General features: G+C 37.3%; 1 protein-coding gene across 2 annotated transcripts in view; it reads left to right on the forward strand.

Annotated features, from left to right (window-relative positions):
* The window catches only part of LOC137266281 (protein FAM184A-like), a 98,653-nt gene that overhangs the window by 6,349 nt on the left and 77,256 nt on the right, over positions 1-15,048 (forward strand). For both annotated transcript variants that reach the window (XM_067801771.1, XM_067801770.1), the window contains exons 2-4: positions 10,922-11,794; positions 13,580-13,700; positions 14,428-14,609. In XM_067801771.1, the coding sequence (XP_067657872.1) occupies positions 10,922-11,794; positions 13,580-13,700; positions 14,428-14,609 (1,176 nt within the window). The remainder of the gene's footprint in view (positions 1-10,921; positions 11,795-13,579; positions 13,701-14,427; positions 14,610-15,048) is intronic.

Below are 15,048 nucleotides of genomic sequence, written 5' to 3' on the forward strand. Positions count from 1 at the left end.
CAGATTCCATAACCGTGCAAACTGCCACTGACAAAAAGAGGCTTAGTATTTCCAAATCTCACAGTGCTTACATGGACATTATTAATTTTTGATTTTTTTTTTTTTTTTTTTTTTTTTTTTTCGCATTTTAAGTATGGACAATACATTCCAGTTGATATACAGACAAAGATTATGTAGTTTGGATATGTGTTTTGGAAATCTTGGTTGATTGTCTAAATAGGGGTTGACGGGAATGAGAAAAAAATATGCACTTACAGCTGCTGTTGGTTAATTATATTTAAAGATTACGGGTAAAGTCAAATTATGATTGTGTGATTTCTGGAAATAACTGCCAAAAATAATAGCCTGTAGCTGTAAATCATGTACACAAATATTTTGCACTGTTATGCCAGATGTGACTTTAACGCCATGAAGAAAAAGGCGAATGATAAAGGTGTTCTCCAAGAAGCTTACTTGCATCACTGTTGCACAGCAGCTTGGCCTCTACTGGGGGCAGATGGGGAACTCCATGCTATAAACCTGTGGATTACAACACATGTCCCAGTCAAGGGAGTCAAATACTTGGTATTTTGGTGTTCAGGCACATCTGCATGATGTCTGGGGCAGTATCAGTGTGAGGAGGTAGACAGGCAGACATGGGATCTGCCCAAGGAATGAAGCCTTCATGTACACACTGAACTTCTCTTGGCTTTCAGTTCAGTGAGGTCCATTTTCATCTAACTGTAAATCACTAACAGATCATTTGATATTGAAGTTAACTATTTACTAATACTATAACCTCTTTATCATCATTTACTTGTGCTTATGAAAAAAATCAACCAATATCGATTGGTTAGAATGTTCCCTAAACTGATTTGTTGTGACAATGCGTCACCTTTGATAGGTGCTTTTGCTATCAGTCACTGTTTATTTCTGGTATTCATTGATTAAAAATGGTCACTGGCTGCTGCAGCCTAATGGCAGAAAACAACCCTCACTTAAACAAGTTAGTATTTTGGAGAAAAGCTGTGGTCCAGCTTGGTTTTGGTACTTGCTGACTAGTTAACTAGTATACTGAGGCGATATGTTTTGATTTAAATGGTTACAAATGCAATAACCCAAAACAAATGTATGGGCTATGGCAAAATAAACTTATAAGGCTATTCTTTATCATCTGGATCAAAACTTATGTTGACCAACTGAAACGAAAATTTCAAAATTGCACATCCAGTAAGTCCACCAAGTATGATCAATAAAATTTTGAAAAACAAAAGCAAATCTTATTCACAAGGTAAAAGTATCGCAACATCTATTATTTTTCATAGTATCAGTATCACGATCACCTATACTGTAGGAACTAATCAAACCAGTAATTTCAGTTTCTATCAAGATAAATTGGCTCTTATGGAATAATGAAATAAAAAATCTATATGAATAACTAATGACAATGTCATTATCTGGTGTAGCTACTGCCAACTCCAGTAACATCCCAAGGCCTAGATTTTCGAAGCTCTCTTAGCGCTAAGATAGACATAAGTTGATGTTAATGTACGGCACCTATGACTAAGATGCTTAACACTAAGAGAGTTTAAAAAATCTAGGCCCTGACCCTCATTCTCAATGACTTATTTAGGCAATGAATATGGTGTATTGCATTCAGTTCTTGATGGAGAGTTTGTTCCATTATATCAATATTTTGTACTGGAGGATCTTTTTGATGTATTTTGCATTCCAAATTGTTCCAAGATGCTGATCTGGACTCCTGGCAGGCTAAGGTAGAGTTTCTATTGCTTACCTTACCTTGTGTTCAGTTTGTCAGTTCATGTGAATATCAGTTTAACAGTCATGTGACAGGCACCGCCAAACCATTTTCTGAAGGACTATTGTCACTTGTGGTCAACCTTAGCATTCCTTAATGTTATTTGTCTGCAGAAGTTTCATAACAGTTGGATGACCCCAACATCTTTTACAAAAGCCCTTAATGACATGCCAGTGTTTTATATACATTTGAAATCTTTGAGCTGTTATCAATTGAGGAGGACCCACTTTTACAAATATTCAGTGTATGGTGCAAGGATCCAAACAGCCATGAAGAAAATTTTATTATGATTTGAATATAAGTGGCTTTTGGGAGAATGAGAATCATGGGTCTTGCAACACCATTCTGCATGTGTACATACATATATATTCTTTTTTTTACATGAAATCCCCACTTACTGATGCTAATGCTTATACATGTAGATAAGGATTTTCACAAAAATTTCTGTAAACCATGAAAAACATGTCCGTCTAACTGCCTGAAAACAGGGAACCAATCTCCAGGTGTTTGACAAAACTGTAATGGCATGGATATCAGCCAGAACCATTGCTGTCAGGTTCTTTTGCCCCATTGCTGTCAAACAGTACCCATGCCTTGCAGTCATTCCCATTGTAGACACCAAGTAACGTACCTGGGAATTCTTCATGCTTTTCCATGGCTTTTTGAGAGGAGGTGACTTGAGCAAGATAAACATTGAGGGATTTGTTTAGAAAATGTATCTGCCTTTTCACAAAATAGTTGTTGTTAAACATGTTAAATGCCACCCACTGTGTTAAGGTTTTGGAAGAATACCAAAATAATCTGAGTAACATTGTCAAAAGAAACTAGATATTCTTTTGACTTAACATGACAAGTGTAGCTAGTGCAAACAGGATCTGTTAAAATAGGCATCATACAAAATATCTCTAGGCCAGTCCTTTCTCAAACATGACAAGGGAGATAAGATTTTAGTATTTGTATGGAAAGTAAAGATGTTAAAGGGTTAAAGGATGAACTCTCTATATCCTGGTCAAATCAAGCATAGGAACAATCACACTGAACTCAGTTTTCGAATGCAGTCTCAGGTGCAGTGCACTGGTATTAACAGCTTCATGTGTTACTGGCCACAAATTTATGTCATCATTAATACAGCTAAATAAAACACACAGTACTCAAGAGACATTACCATTTTTGTTGTAGAGAATCAATAGATGCCACTTCTTTATTGTAAAAAACACAACATTTCAGACACGTGACATAACAGAGTAATACGTGACGTCACAAGCTCGGTGACACAAGTTTGTACTGATCAGCCATGTGAGTGTGTTACGTCCTCTAGTTCCCAGTAAGCTTTTATGCTACAGAGCACATTGCTGTCAACAAATCTTAGCTTACGTTTGAAAAATAACAAAAAACCTAATTTGGAATTTCAGAAAATTTCAGTTACCCGTTTGAACACCAAATACACTTTATTGTTCAGGTGACATTGTGCACCTGGATTCCTATGCCGTCCTCTCGCTAACACTGACAGTCGGTCGGGAAACTGTCTCTGGCATCTTTGCAAGCCTATGGATTTCTATCTTCTCTACATAATCTACTCCATCTATCATAACCAGGCACAAATTTTATGGGATCAAAGGACTGGCAGTACTGTAACCACGGCTGTCAGTCCGGACACGATCACCAAACCTTGACGCCATTTTGTTTAGACTGTGAAAGTAGTCCCTAAAATTTGCATATTACCTGTCTAATTTGTATTGGTATCCGTATATGACCCCAACGGATACCGAAAATATCCATTCACTTTATCCTGCCGAGAACACTATCCATTGTATGATAAATATATATGCTAGAAATAAAGAGATGAAAAGTGAGTATATCTTGCAGTCTGTAGTAGTAATCCAGCTGTATGATCCAGCTGTATGATGCCGGTGTACATATGAAGTCTTGGCCCCAAAAAACAGGGGTCAATGTAATGAACAATGTAAACTGCCGTAAATGAACCCATCCATCCAAGGCATCTCTTAAACGAGCCTTAAGTTAAAACTTGAAGTTTTGGTTAATTATATAGGACCCAATGTCTTGCTTTGCTCAATTTATGTGACTTAATTTCTTAGACATTTGCTGAATATTTATCTTGGGAACACTTACAGGATGTGTAAGAAGTGGGGAATAAATCAGGTCAACTACAGTAGGTTTTCAACTTAGCAAGTTCGACAGGAATGTTGAGATTTCCCTCTACCCTGTCTACTGATTAGTACAGTTTCAGATAAACAGTATGTTTTATGACAGCCATGTTTTCACAATAGTTTAGGTTACTGAGATGAACTTGGAACCTAGCCCAGCCAAGTGAGGATCCAGTTGTAGTTTCCTTGGTTGTTATAATACAAGCAGGGATTTACCTTGAGTCCTATATTGGAGGGTCCTGGTACTCATACTCTTAGTTTTCAGTAGTCCTGGACTACAAAACTGGGGTTGCAGATTCTTAAATATTATCATTAGTACTATGTTGTACTAACTTGTAGTATTGTTGTAATTCAGTTACTGTTACTGTATTGCGTATCATGATCATCACAAATGATGCAGGAATTCAGGTCCCATAAATCCTTGCATACAACTTACAAGTCTTCTTGCATTGTCTCATTGATTTCATGAGGAAAAGGGAATACTGTGTCTGCCATAACGAAGCTCCTATACTATATCATTTCATAAATATGTTCCTTTGGTACAAGTTACCCTGCATCAGTATTACGCAGTGTTAAAGTGCTGGGAACCTGAGTTGCAGTAATACTATGTGATCACAGGGTAATATCATTTTCTGCTTCATATAAACTTCATGCCTGTTCCACTGCTTTGGTGCTTGGAAGCACAAACATAACAATATGTTACCTGTTAAATTTAAATCATAGCACTACCGTGTTGATTAAGTGAAGATGATATCATCAGCAGTTCCTGGAATGGCAGGTAATCTGTGAGGCATTGGGCAAACATAATGACTGAGCTGCTGGCTCTTTCTGTAATTAGTAAATTCACATGTAATTACATTTTCTTGTACAACAAAGAGTGTTGTATGCACAGAACTAGTCACTTGTTGCTAGCAACAGAGCTGATCTAGTCTTGATACGAGTTAAGCTTTATGCCACACTCAGCAATATTCTAGCTGTAAGGAAGCCTGCAAATAACAGAGTCTGCATCAGACAATCTGGTGATCAACAGCATGAGTACAGATCTGTATGTCAACCAAGTCAGTGGTGAGTCTGGCCACCAAATCTCGTTGGTCACCCCTTATGGCAAGCATAGGTGACTGAAGATCAATTTTATCCCATATCTTCATAGGTTAGGGCTGTTGTGATTCATTCATATTCATGAATTCAGTTCACTATTCACAATCACTGCAGTGATGTATTCACCATACTTTTTTGTGTTTACTTGAATGGGGGGGACTATTTGTCAAAGTGAAGTATGCAGTATGGAGCCAGACAGTATAATATTTAAGAATCATATATATTTGATTTGACCATAATGTGGTCACTGGTCATTGTCTTGATAAATTTGCAACAGCAGCATTGTCAACATGTGTCAGATAGTTCACTGACTAACTGACATAACAAATAACACATCAACTGCTGACTTGTTATTATATTTGTTACGAGCATGTTTGTACTCATCATCCAATATGTGATATGTACCCTCTTTGCCCCATTGTGGATTCATAATTACTGGTTATACTGTTGGATTGGTTGGTTCATTGGTAGAGTTGTGACGATACGCCCATGCCACGATACGATACGTATCACGATACTGGTAGTCCAATACATATGATACAATACGTATCACAATATTTTGTCCTCGTATACAGAAAAATATAAGTACTGGAAATAATGTGCTGTTATGTTATCATTTCAGGGAAGGTATTCTTCTCCCAAGAAAAATAAAACATGTCATCATGAAAGACGTTTTGTTAAAAATGTTTAGGATGTGTCAGTAGAGAAGTGTTTTCCCAAACAATGGAACAGCAGGGATCAACATTGGCACAGCTCGCTTTTTTGTACAGATAACAAAATCAATTTGTGAAAATTATCTTAGTCAGAGCATGTCCATGGCAATATATTCCACGAAAATTAAATAGAAGGTGACACAGTGTTTTTGTAGACTGCTAAGTATGTAAGTATCGTGTTGAATCGATACACGACAATCGTATCGATGGATCGTATCGTGCAGCTCTCTAATCACGATAACTTGCATATCGATTAATCATCACAACTCTATTCATTGGTTATCTAATATTCCACCTATATCAAGTCTGATCCAAATAATCCAATGATCATCAGCTTGAGCATCAGTCTTCTCAGTTGGGATACGAATGATACGTCAACCAAGTCAGCAAGCCTGACCACCAGGTTATGTTAATCACCTCTTACAACAAGCATGGGGATCTTTCTAGGGTTTGTACAGTTAGAAACATTGTGCTTGATACTTTTGCATTAAAACAGTGACTTTATGTGTTGTCACTCAGATAGTCCATCTTATTAACATGATTAATTATGTTAGTAAAGTCGAATGTGTTGGCCACCACGAGCAACACAAACTCTGAGGTTTTAGAGAGGCATTTAGAAGTCAGTATCAACTGACTTCAGTATACCTTAGATTAGGACATATGAGGTAAAATCATTTTCATTTAAACCTTATAAACTAGTTTCTTTCCTCCAGATGTTGACACACATATCTAAGCCTGAAGACCTACTTTTACAATAAAAAAATAATTAAGCAGCCTGATGCTAGTATTAATAATGCAGAGTTTTTTAGGCTTTAATGGTTTCTCAGCGTGGCTGTGAAGAGAAAAAGTAGTCCCAGCATCGAAGGTGAAGCTGTCTGGTGTAATTCAAGAACATGTGCCAGCAGAGAGCAGAAGGCTGGTCTCGCCTGTGTATAGGATCATACAAAAGAGACCAGAGCATAGAGGTGTACTCCACCACCAGCTGTTTTAGCTGTTGGAATCTATCACTGACTTCTCCCACAAATGATACCAGGGCTCTATGTTCATCAAATTCACCTTGTGTTTGACATCTGGGAGGGAAAGGGGCTAGGTGGCATTTGTGTGGAAGCTTGGCACTTGGTAACTGGTTGCTTTCGATGCCATTCTTGTTAACAATTTAGAGGTATAGATAGTATTAGTCTGTATGTTTTCCAGAAATTATATGTCAAGTAAAAAATAGCATTATACAAGGTATTCGTGAGCAAAATGCATGTTTTATATATGTATACCAGATATGTGGAAAATTTCAAGTGCGTGTCTTTTGATATCAGATATATCATAAGTTGATAAAATTACAAATATTTCTACTTTTATTGGTGAATGTTCATATGTTAATTTAATTGATACCAGAGGGCACTAGGGTGAGATTCTGTTAATCATCACAAATCACTCTTCATTAGTTTTCAATGAAAAATTTACATCACTGAACATGGTACTGCCATTAGACTTCTAGTGTCATAGCACTGAGCTGTCATCAAGTTCGTGACATCATGGCAATGTAAAAGCATCGTACAAAATCTCCAGTCAAAACAGTATCTCCTCAGAGACATATTTGATATCTCACAAGAGCAATATCTCCTGTGGAACACAGTTTGGGATGATAAATAATATTTATTACACAGAAGCATACAAGCACTAATGTTGTCTTGTCCTATACATGCTACAGTATATAAAATAAACCTGCTGCTCAGTTAGTGTGGAGTTTTACTGCAGATGTATTTATCTATGACCTACATCCGTTAGGGCTTTTTCTGAGTATGAAAACTATACTTATCAATGTTACATTTGGAAGAGAACACCAAGACTGACATTTAGTCCCAGAAATATAGTAATATGTGTATGGTTTAGTAAAAAATATCTATAAGTTAATTCTTGACTAAGAAGAAACCTTCAGATATCTCGGTTATGCTGACGCACAAGGTGAAAAGAGATACAAAATGGGTTACTGGAGGTGTAAAAGGATAGTTTTTATGGGAGCGTTTGTTTGAAACATACTGATATGTTTTTATGATGTATATTTCACTACAGGATACCAGGATGCCTTTTTAGCTTGAAATTCAAGCTTTTATTATGAGGCAAGCTTTCTTGGTGTGTGCGATTAACCATGTTACTTAGCCATTGTGATCAAGGGGCAATTCTGAAATGACCTTTCTTTAATGCTGGGATTTTATGTTTGTTTCAAGTTCCACTGTTTCCCACATGTATTAGGTTCCATCCAATTACTGTCAAACATGTATATGGTAAAATTAGATGAGTAAGCCTTTCAATATGATAATGACTCATATTAGTCATTCATGATAGCTGCACTCATGGAATGGTTATATGTCAAAAACCATGTAGCATGTGATCTATTCATGCAGACCCCAGCGGCAGTATGTGTGTGATGTGTATTGCAGTATGTCAGTTGTACATTGCTGTAAATAGCACTGGTATTCTCCTTGGCTTACTGGTAGATTGCTTGTCAGTATCACAATTCAACATGTGATCTTTGAGAGCCGACAACACCAGGGAGGCTAGTCTGACCTGGCATAAAGAGAAATGTCAAAAGGCCTCCAACTGAAACTGGCAAACAAGTGAATGTTTATAAATCTCTTTTCCAGTGGTACAATCAGCACCTTTTACTGTATATAAATAGCCTGGTACAAGATCAGTGCTTTGAACAGGCTGTTTGGTTGTTTTGCGATAAGGACTGGGCTTTATCTGGTTTGTGGGCCATGAGGATGAAGTATATAAAACACGGCCCACCATCATTACTGGATGATGAATGCACAGATGATGGGTGGGTTCATGATGTGGGTCACGGCAGGAGCAGGTTTTATGTGAGGATGAAGAGTTGTCAGGCAGCAGGGCTTGACAAAAGGCATGATAAAATGTATATGGTGATTGCTGAAGAGTTACAGAGTAGCTGTGAAGTTGTGTTTTTATGTATTTTGATAATTATTACGTATTGTGAAAGGTTTAAAATCTTATACAAAATCTTTAATATAAAGTGATATTGTTTATATTTCTGTGTAAAAAATCATTTATGCATTTGCTGATAAAGCTTAAAACTTAATCTCTATTTTGTTTTGTCTGCAAAAGTTTTGCTATCTGCTTAACAGCATGGGGTGAGCAACAGCAACCTTGTCTTGTACTGTTGTTCTTCATTAGCCCTGTCCAAACTTGATTGTTGCCCTTCCACTGTGGAACCTGTAGACCCTGACAGTAGCATTCCTAGATCCTACCAACATTGTCCAGATGAATAAACTCACAGATGTTCTTTCCTGGCTACCATAGTTGCATACTATGTAACTTTATGGACATTAAGCTTTCACAGGTGTAATCAGTTTGATTTCCAAAATTTCCACGATTAGACTGACAGGATTGCACTGTTCATATTGTAGCAATGTAGCTACAGTGTTATCTGTTCAATGTTAAAACAACATTTACTCTCCAATGGTGGGCTTGTGCTGCAAAAGTTCAAATGTTGTCTGTCTTATTCATTGTTCACAAATAGTGTCTGACCCTCTGGCAAATCTTGGACAGCAGCTTCAACAACTGTCCCATAGAAATCTACAACCCTCGGCTCCCAGTGTCCTACTGTATATTTCACAATGACTTTGACTGAAATTATTACATGTGACATGTCACACTTGTTTGTTGTTTATGAATCTTATGTTTTTAAATAATTTCAATGCCAATTATAAGAAATGTTAAAACTGAGTGAGTGAGTGAGTTTAGTTTTATGCCGCACTCAGCAATATTACAGCTATGTGGCGGTGGTTTGTAAATAATCGAGTCTGGTCCAGACAATCCAGTGATCAACAACATGAGCATCGATCTGCGCAATTGGGAACCGATGACATGTGTCAACCAAGTCAGCGAGTCTGACCACCCGATCCCGTTAGTTGCCTCTTACGACAAGCTGAGTCGCCTTTTATGGCAAGCATGGGTTGCTGAAGGCCTATTCTACCCCGGGACCTTCACGGGTCTGTTAAAACTGAAATAAATGTTTAATTTCATTCTGTGGGCCCTGTGAACTGACATTTGAAACTTACAGGACCCATTGTCCTATTACTTTGCAACACCATTCAAGAACACTTCTTATTTCTGGGAAACTTTTTTTCTCAATCTGTCTGTCTGTCTCATAGTATGTCTGTCTGTAATAGAAGTCATTAGTAGAGTTGTGACGATACGTATCACGATATTTTGTCCTCGTATGCAGAAAAATGAAAGTACTGGAAATAATGTGCTGTTATGTTATCATTTCAGGGAAGGTATTCTTCTCCCAAGAAAAATAAAACATGTCATCATGAAAGACATTTTTATTAAAAATGTTTGGCATGTTTCAGTGAAGTTGTGTTTTCCCAAACAATGGAACAGCAGGGATCAACATTGGCACAACTGGCTTTTTTGCACAGATAACAAAATAAAATGTGAAAATTATCTTAGTCAGAGCATGTCCATGACAATATTTACCACGAAAATAGAAGCATGATAAAACTGCTAAACTTACACCATTTTCAAAGATTTTGAAAGATATGGCAGTTGCTCATGATTCAATACTGAACATTAATGATAACTTAACAACATTAAACATAATGAACAACCACTTGTCAAGATAAGTCAAGTCTTAAATTATTGAACCTGCATTTCACAAACATTTGTGGAATATCAGAACAGCTGTTACCTTTATGTAATGCAAGGTAGGGTTCCAAAGAATTAGAAGATATATTTTCTATTTGGAATAAAATCATGATACCCTTGTAGGAAATCCCTAAATCCATAATATCTTTCGATCTGAAGGTGGCCGTTCGTTCACCACATCCACCCCATCTGCCATGGGAGAGTTAGCGTTGCATGGCAACCTTTAACATGATCGTCCCTCGCTGTCGACTTGTTCATCGAAACAATTTTATTGACTAATTTTTTTCAGGTATGGTATAGGGTTATTTTTAGGTATATAAGTATCATGTTGAATTGATACATGACAATCGTATCGATGTATCGTATCGTGCAGCTCTTGAATCACGATAACTTGCGTGTCGATTAATCGTCACAACTCTAGTCATTAGTGTATTTAATCATTTGCTGATGCCCTGTTCTAAATGATGTCTGTGTCTTTCTAGGTCATCTATGCCCTCAACACCAAGAACGATGAACACGAAGCGGTCCTTCAGAACATCAAGGAGCAGCATGAGTCTGAGTTGCAGCAGCTGTTGTCAGAAACCAAAGAAAAAGTGGAACTTTACAAAAACAAAATCAGTGCTGATGCTGATCATCGAAAGAAAATACAGGCTCTCGAATCATCCCTGGCGGAACAAGAAAAGTACAAAAGTTCTGCCTTGGATGAATTCGAGAGGTTTAAGAAGCGTGCAGAAGAAAGGGAATGTGAGCTGAAGACAGAGCATTCCAAAAGAATAGTAGACCTTTCGCAAGAAGTGTTGAAGGCTAAGCAGGAGTTCGAAGAAAAGGTTGTTAAGTTTGAGGAGTGGATGCAGCAGGTGGACATTGACAAAGCCAGGGCTTTGGATGAAATTAAGCAGAAACATGAACTTGAGTTAGATGAATTACGAACATTTCAACGATCTCAAAATAGTGACTGGTTAAATGAGTGTGCAAAAGTTGAAGATAAGTTCAAAACGGAAATTCAGGAGTTGAAGGATAGAATAGATGTATTACAGGCTGAGAAAGTCAAATTGGAAGAAGATCATGAACTGAAAATGTCCAAAGCACAAGCCTTTTTTGAGAAAGAGCTTGAAGCTTTGAAAACGTCTCATAATGCTGCACTGGAGGGGGATGTGGCAAAGCTTCGGCAGGAACAAGAGAAAATGGTAAAAGATTTCGGAGCGTTAGAGAAGGAGCTGAAGACCCAGATTGATCAGCTCATCAGTCAACTTTCGGAGAGTGAGGAATCGGTGGAGAAACATAAATATGAACTTCTACAGTTACAGAATAGTCTCAGGGACAAAGACAGCACTTCACATGAAGTGAACAAACAGGTACATATGCATAATGAAATATAATAGTTGAAGAAACATGTTAATATTCACAAGCAATAAGAACATGATTAGTTTTGGAGGTAACAGTTAATTGATCCTCAGCCTACGAAAACATTTCTTCAAAACAATTGTTATTTGTTTTCATAAAAGAACCATTTATACTCTGCTGCAGAATCAAGAAAAGTAGACCTTAGAGCTTTTAGTGATAATATCCGATGTTCCATCGTCACAGGACCCATGAAGCTCTGAGTTAGAATATTGATCTTCAGTAACCCATGCTTGTTGTATGAGGCAACTAATGGAATTGTGTGGTCAGGCTCATTGCTTGGTTGACATGTCATCAGATCTGAATTGGGCAAATCGATGCTCGTGCTGATGGTCATTGGATTGTTTGGTCCACACTGGATTATTTATAGACCGCCGCCATATAGTTAGAATATTGCTGAGTGTGGCATAACTTTTAACTCACTCACTTACTCCACCATCATAGGGTTGAACAGTTATAATGTTTGAACATCATTAAAGAAACAGGCAGTATAAGCTAGTAACATGCCTTAAAGAAACAAATAATATTTCATGTTAACATGCTTTGAAGAAACAGGTAATTTTACATGGGAACATGCTTGGAAGAAACAGATAATATGTCCATGAGAAAAATTTATTGACACATTAAGTAAATATTCAAAAGCAAAAAATATTATTACTTATTACTGGATGAATAAACTCACAATTACTGAAAATAACACATAAATACCAACATGTTAATATGCCCTGAAGAAACAGGTAAATATGCAGTCGTATCTTACTATACTGGAACAGATTGTATATTCATAGGAAGATGAACAGACAGGTAAATAGAAAATATTGTGTGTTTAATAAGGTGACAATAAAACTACACATGTTGAAAAGGAATATATACACAGGCAGCATTTGTTAAACAAACAAGGATATACATCAGACATGTACATTCAACTTGTAAAAACAAATAAATATTTGTTAAACAATAATTTGTACATTTCATGAAATAGACAATCTAACAAGGACACTCTTTGATAAACAAGTAGTTGTAAGCTAGAAGTGTGTTGAAATACAAGTACATACACGCTAGCAACATTAGTGGAACAAACAGATAACATATACATTGGCAACAAAACATTAGATGCCCGCAGGCTACTCCCCATAATATTTGTGAATGAGTGAGTGAGTTTAGTTTTACACCGCACTCAGCAATATTCCAGCTATATGGCGGCGGTCTGTAAATGATCAAGTCTGGACCAGACAATCCAGTGATCAACAACATGAGCATCAATCTGCACAACTGGGAAGCGATGACCTGTCAACCAAGTCAGAGAGCCTGACCACCAGATCAAGTTAATCATCTCTTACGACAAGCATAGTCGCCTTTTATGGCAAGCATGGGTTGCTGGAGGCCTATTCTACCCCGGGACCTACATGGGTCCCCATAATATTTGTACATACACAGGTACTGATAGCTGTACATAGGGTTCTGTTCCATAATGTAATTTTTACACTTCTAGTGTTATAATCATGAAGTACAAAATACGATGAAAAACTAAATCATCATTAGATCATCCTTTTGTAGAGCAAACTAATTACTTTTATGTCCCGGATGGACAGATATTTTTGAAAGGAATGAAGTGAATTACAAAAACGATACGTTTAAATTCATTGACCATGTCGAAATTATCAGGAAGTTATGCAAACTTGTGTCCAAGAAAGATGAACAAGACAGTATGTTTGTTAAGTATAAGCCTTGTCTCTCAGTTGTCAGAACATCAGGCTGAGGTGGAGAGGTTGTGCACAAGGTTGCGGGATGTTGAGACAGATCTATCTGCAATGACGGAACGATGTACAGAACAGGCTGCCGAGATGCTGAGGAAGTCAAGTAAGCTTTGTAGTGAATTAGTCATACAAGACAAGCATGTTCATGTCACAGTGGGGATACACACCAAATTAGACACATAATGAACCAAAATGTACAGTTTATCATTAACGATTAAGCATGCATGTTTCAGAAAGTGTTTAAGGTCAGTTGACCTTATTTTGTCTCTTTGCACACCCAAGTATCAATTGATAAGAGGAATCTGCCTGACATTTTTTATTATTTTTTAGCAAACTGCCTCCTTTCTGAAAGAGCAGCTATATTTTATGTTATTTTCAAAAACATTCACATTTTACAATTAGGGCTGCAAGAGTTATGCCCCTTTAGTTATATCTCTTGATGCCATCCACCTGTACTAGGCTGTATACATGGTAAATAGAAATGACTTTAACTCGTCTTAAATATCAGACATTGATATGATTGTGGAGCATTGGATTTTAATATCAGAACTTTTTAATCTTGTATATAACTGCATTAATGTCAGTCATGACACTGATAACTGATACTCCGAGCCGGTGTGAAGAAAATTTCTTTCCAAGTACTAAATACATCTCCTAGTAGTCATGATAATGCTGTATGTCTGTAAATCTAATGATAGTAGTGATAACAAGATTTAGGTCTGGTACCCTTCTTGTCTCACAGGTAGGTATGTATGTCTTTAAAAAAAGTGTTCATGGAAATATTGTGCACAGGTGGTGGAATGATTCATAGTGACACTCTCTCCTTGCAGCGCTGATCGGGGAGTTAGAAGCCACCATCCTTCAGAAGAGTAGTACAATAGACGAGCTCAGGTCACAAGTTTCCAAGTTGAAAGACAAACTGGCATGGTTGGAGTCGGAGAGGAAGAACTTAGAAAATCAAAAACAGAACCTTTCACAAGAGCAGCAGTCACAGCTGAAGTCTTTAGAACAGGTAGGAGGCAAAAAATGGTGATTGATGCAACATCGCATTGCAAGCTAATGAGAAATGTGGAAACTTTTTATAAGCAGATTGTAAAATGATTGCAGTAGTGTTAGCAGAGTTATCTCCCATAGTAACTGTTTGCTCCAGGTGGCTTCAAAGTGAAACATCTTAGTTGGCATCACCTTGCAGTAACACTCCTTGTTTGGACCTGAGATACAACAGGTCCCCATTACCCAGTAGAAATGTCAGAGGCAACTAATATGAAACAAGCGCTAGGCTCTGTGACTTTTACAAATGTGTCAATTTTTATTGATGTACATGATTGTTTAAGTCTTTAATAAATCAGCACTGATGTATCAGTCGCAAGTATTCTGTGCTTGTTGAGAGAGCCCACAACTGCCATTGTGGTTTGCATGTCATATTCATGCTGTCATCCACTGGTTGTCAC

Source organism: Haliotis asinina, chromosome 15 (genome assembly GCF_037392515.1).
Source record: "Haliotis asinina isolate JCU_RB_2024 chromosome 15, JCU_Hal_asi_v2, whole genome shotgun sequence".
NCBI classification, from domain to species: Eukaryota; Metazoa; Mollusca; class Gastropoda; order Lepetellida; family Haliotidae; genus Haliotis; species Haliotis asinina.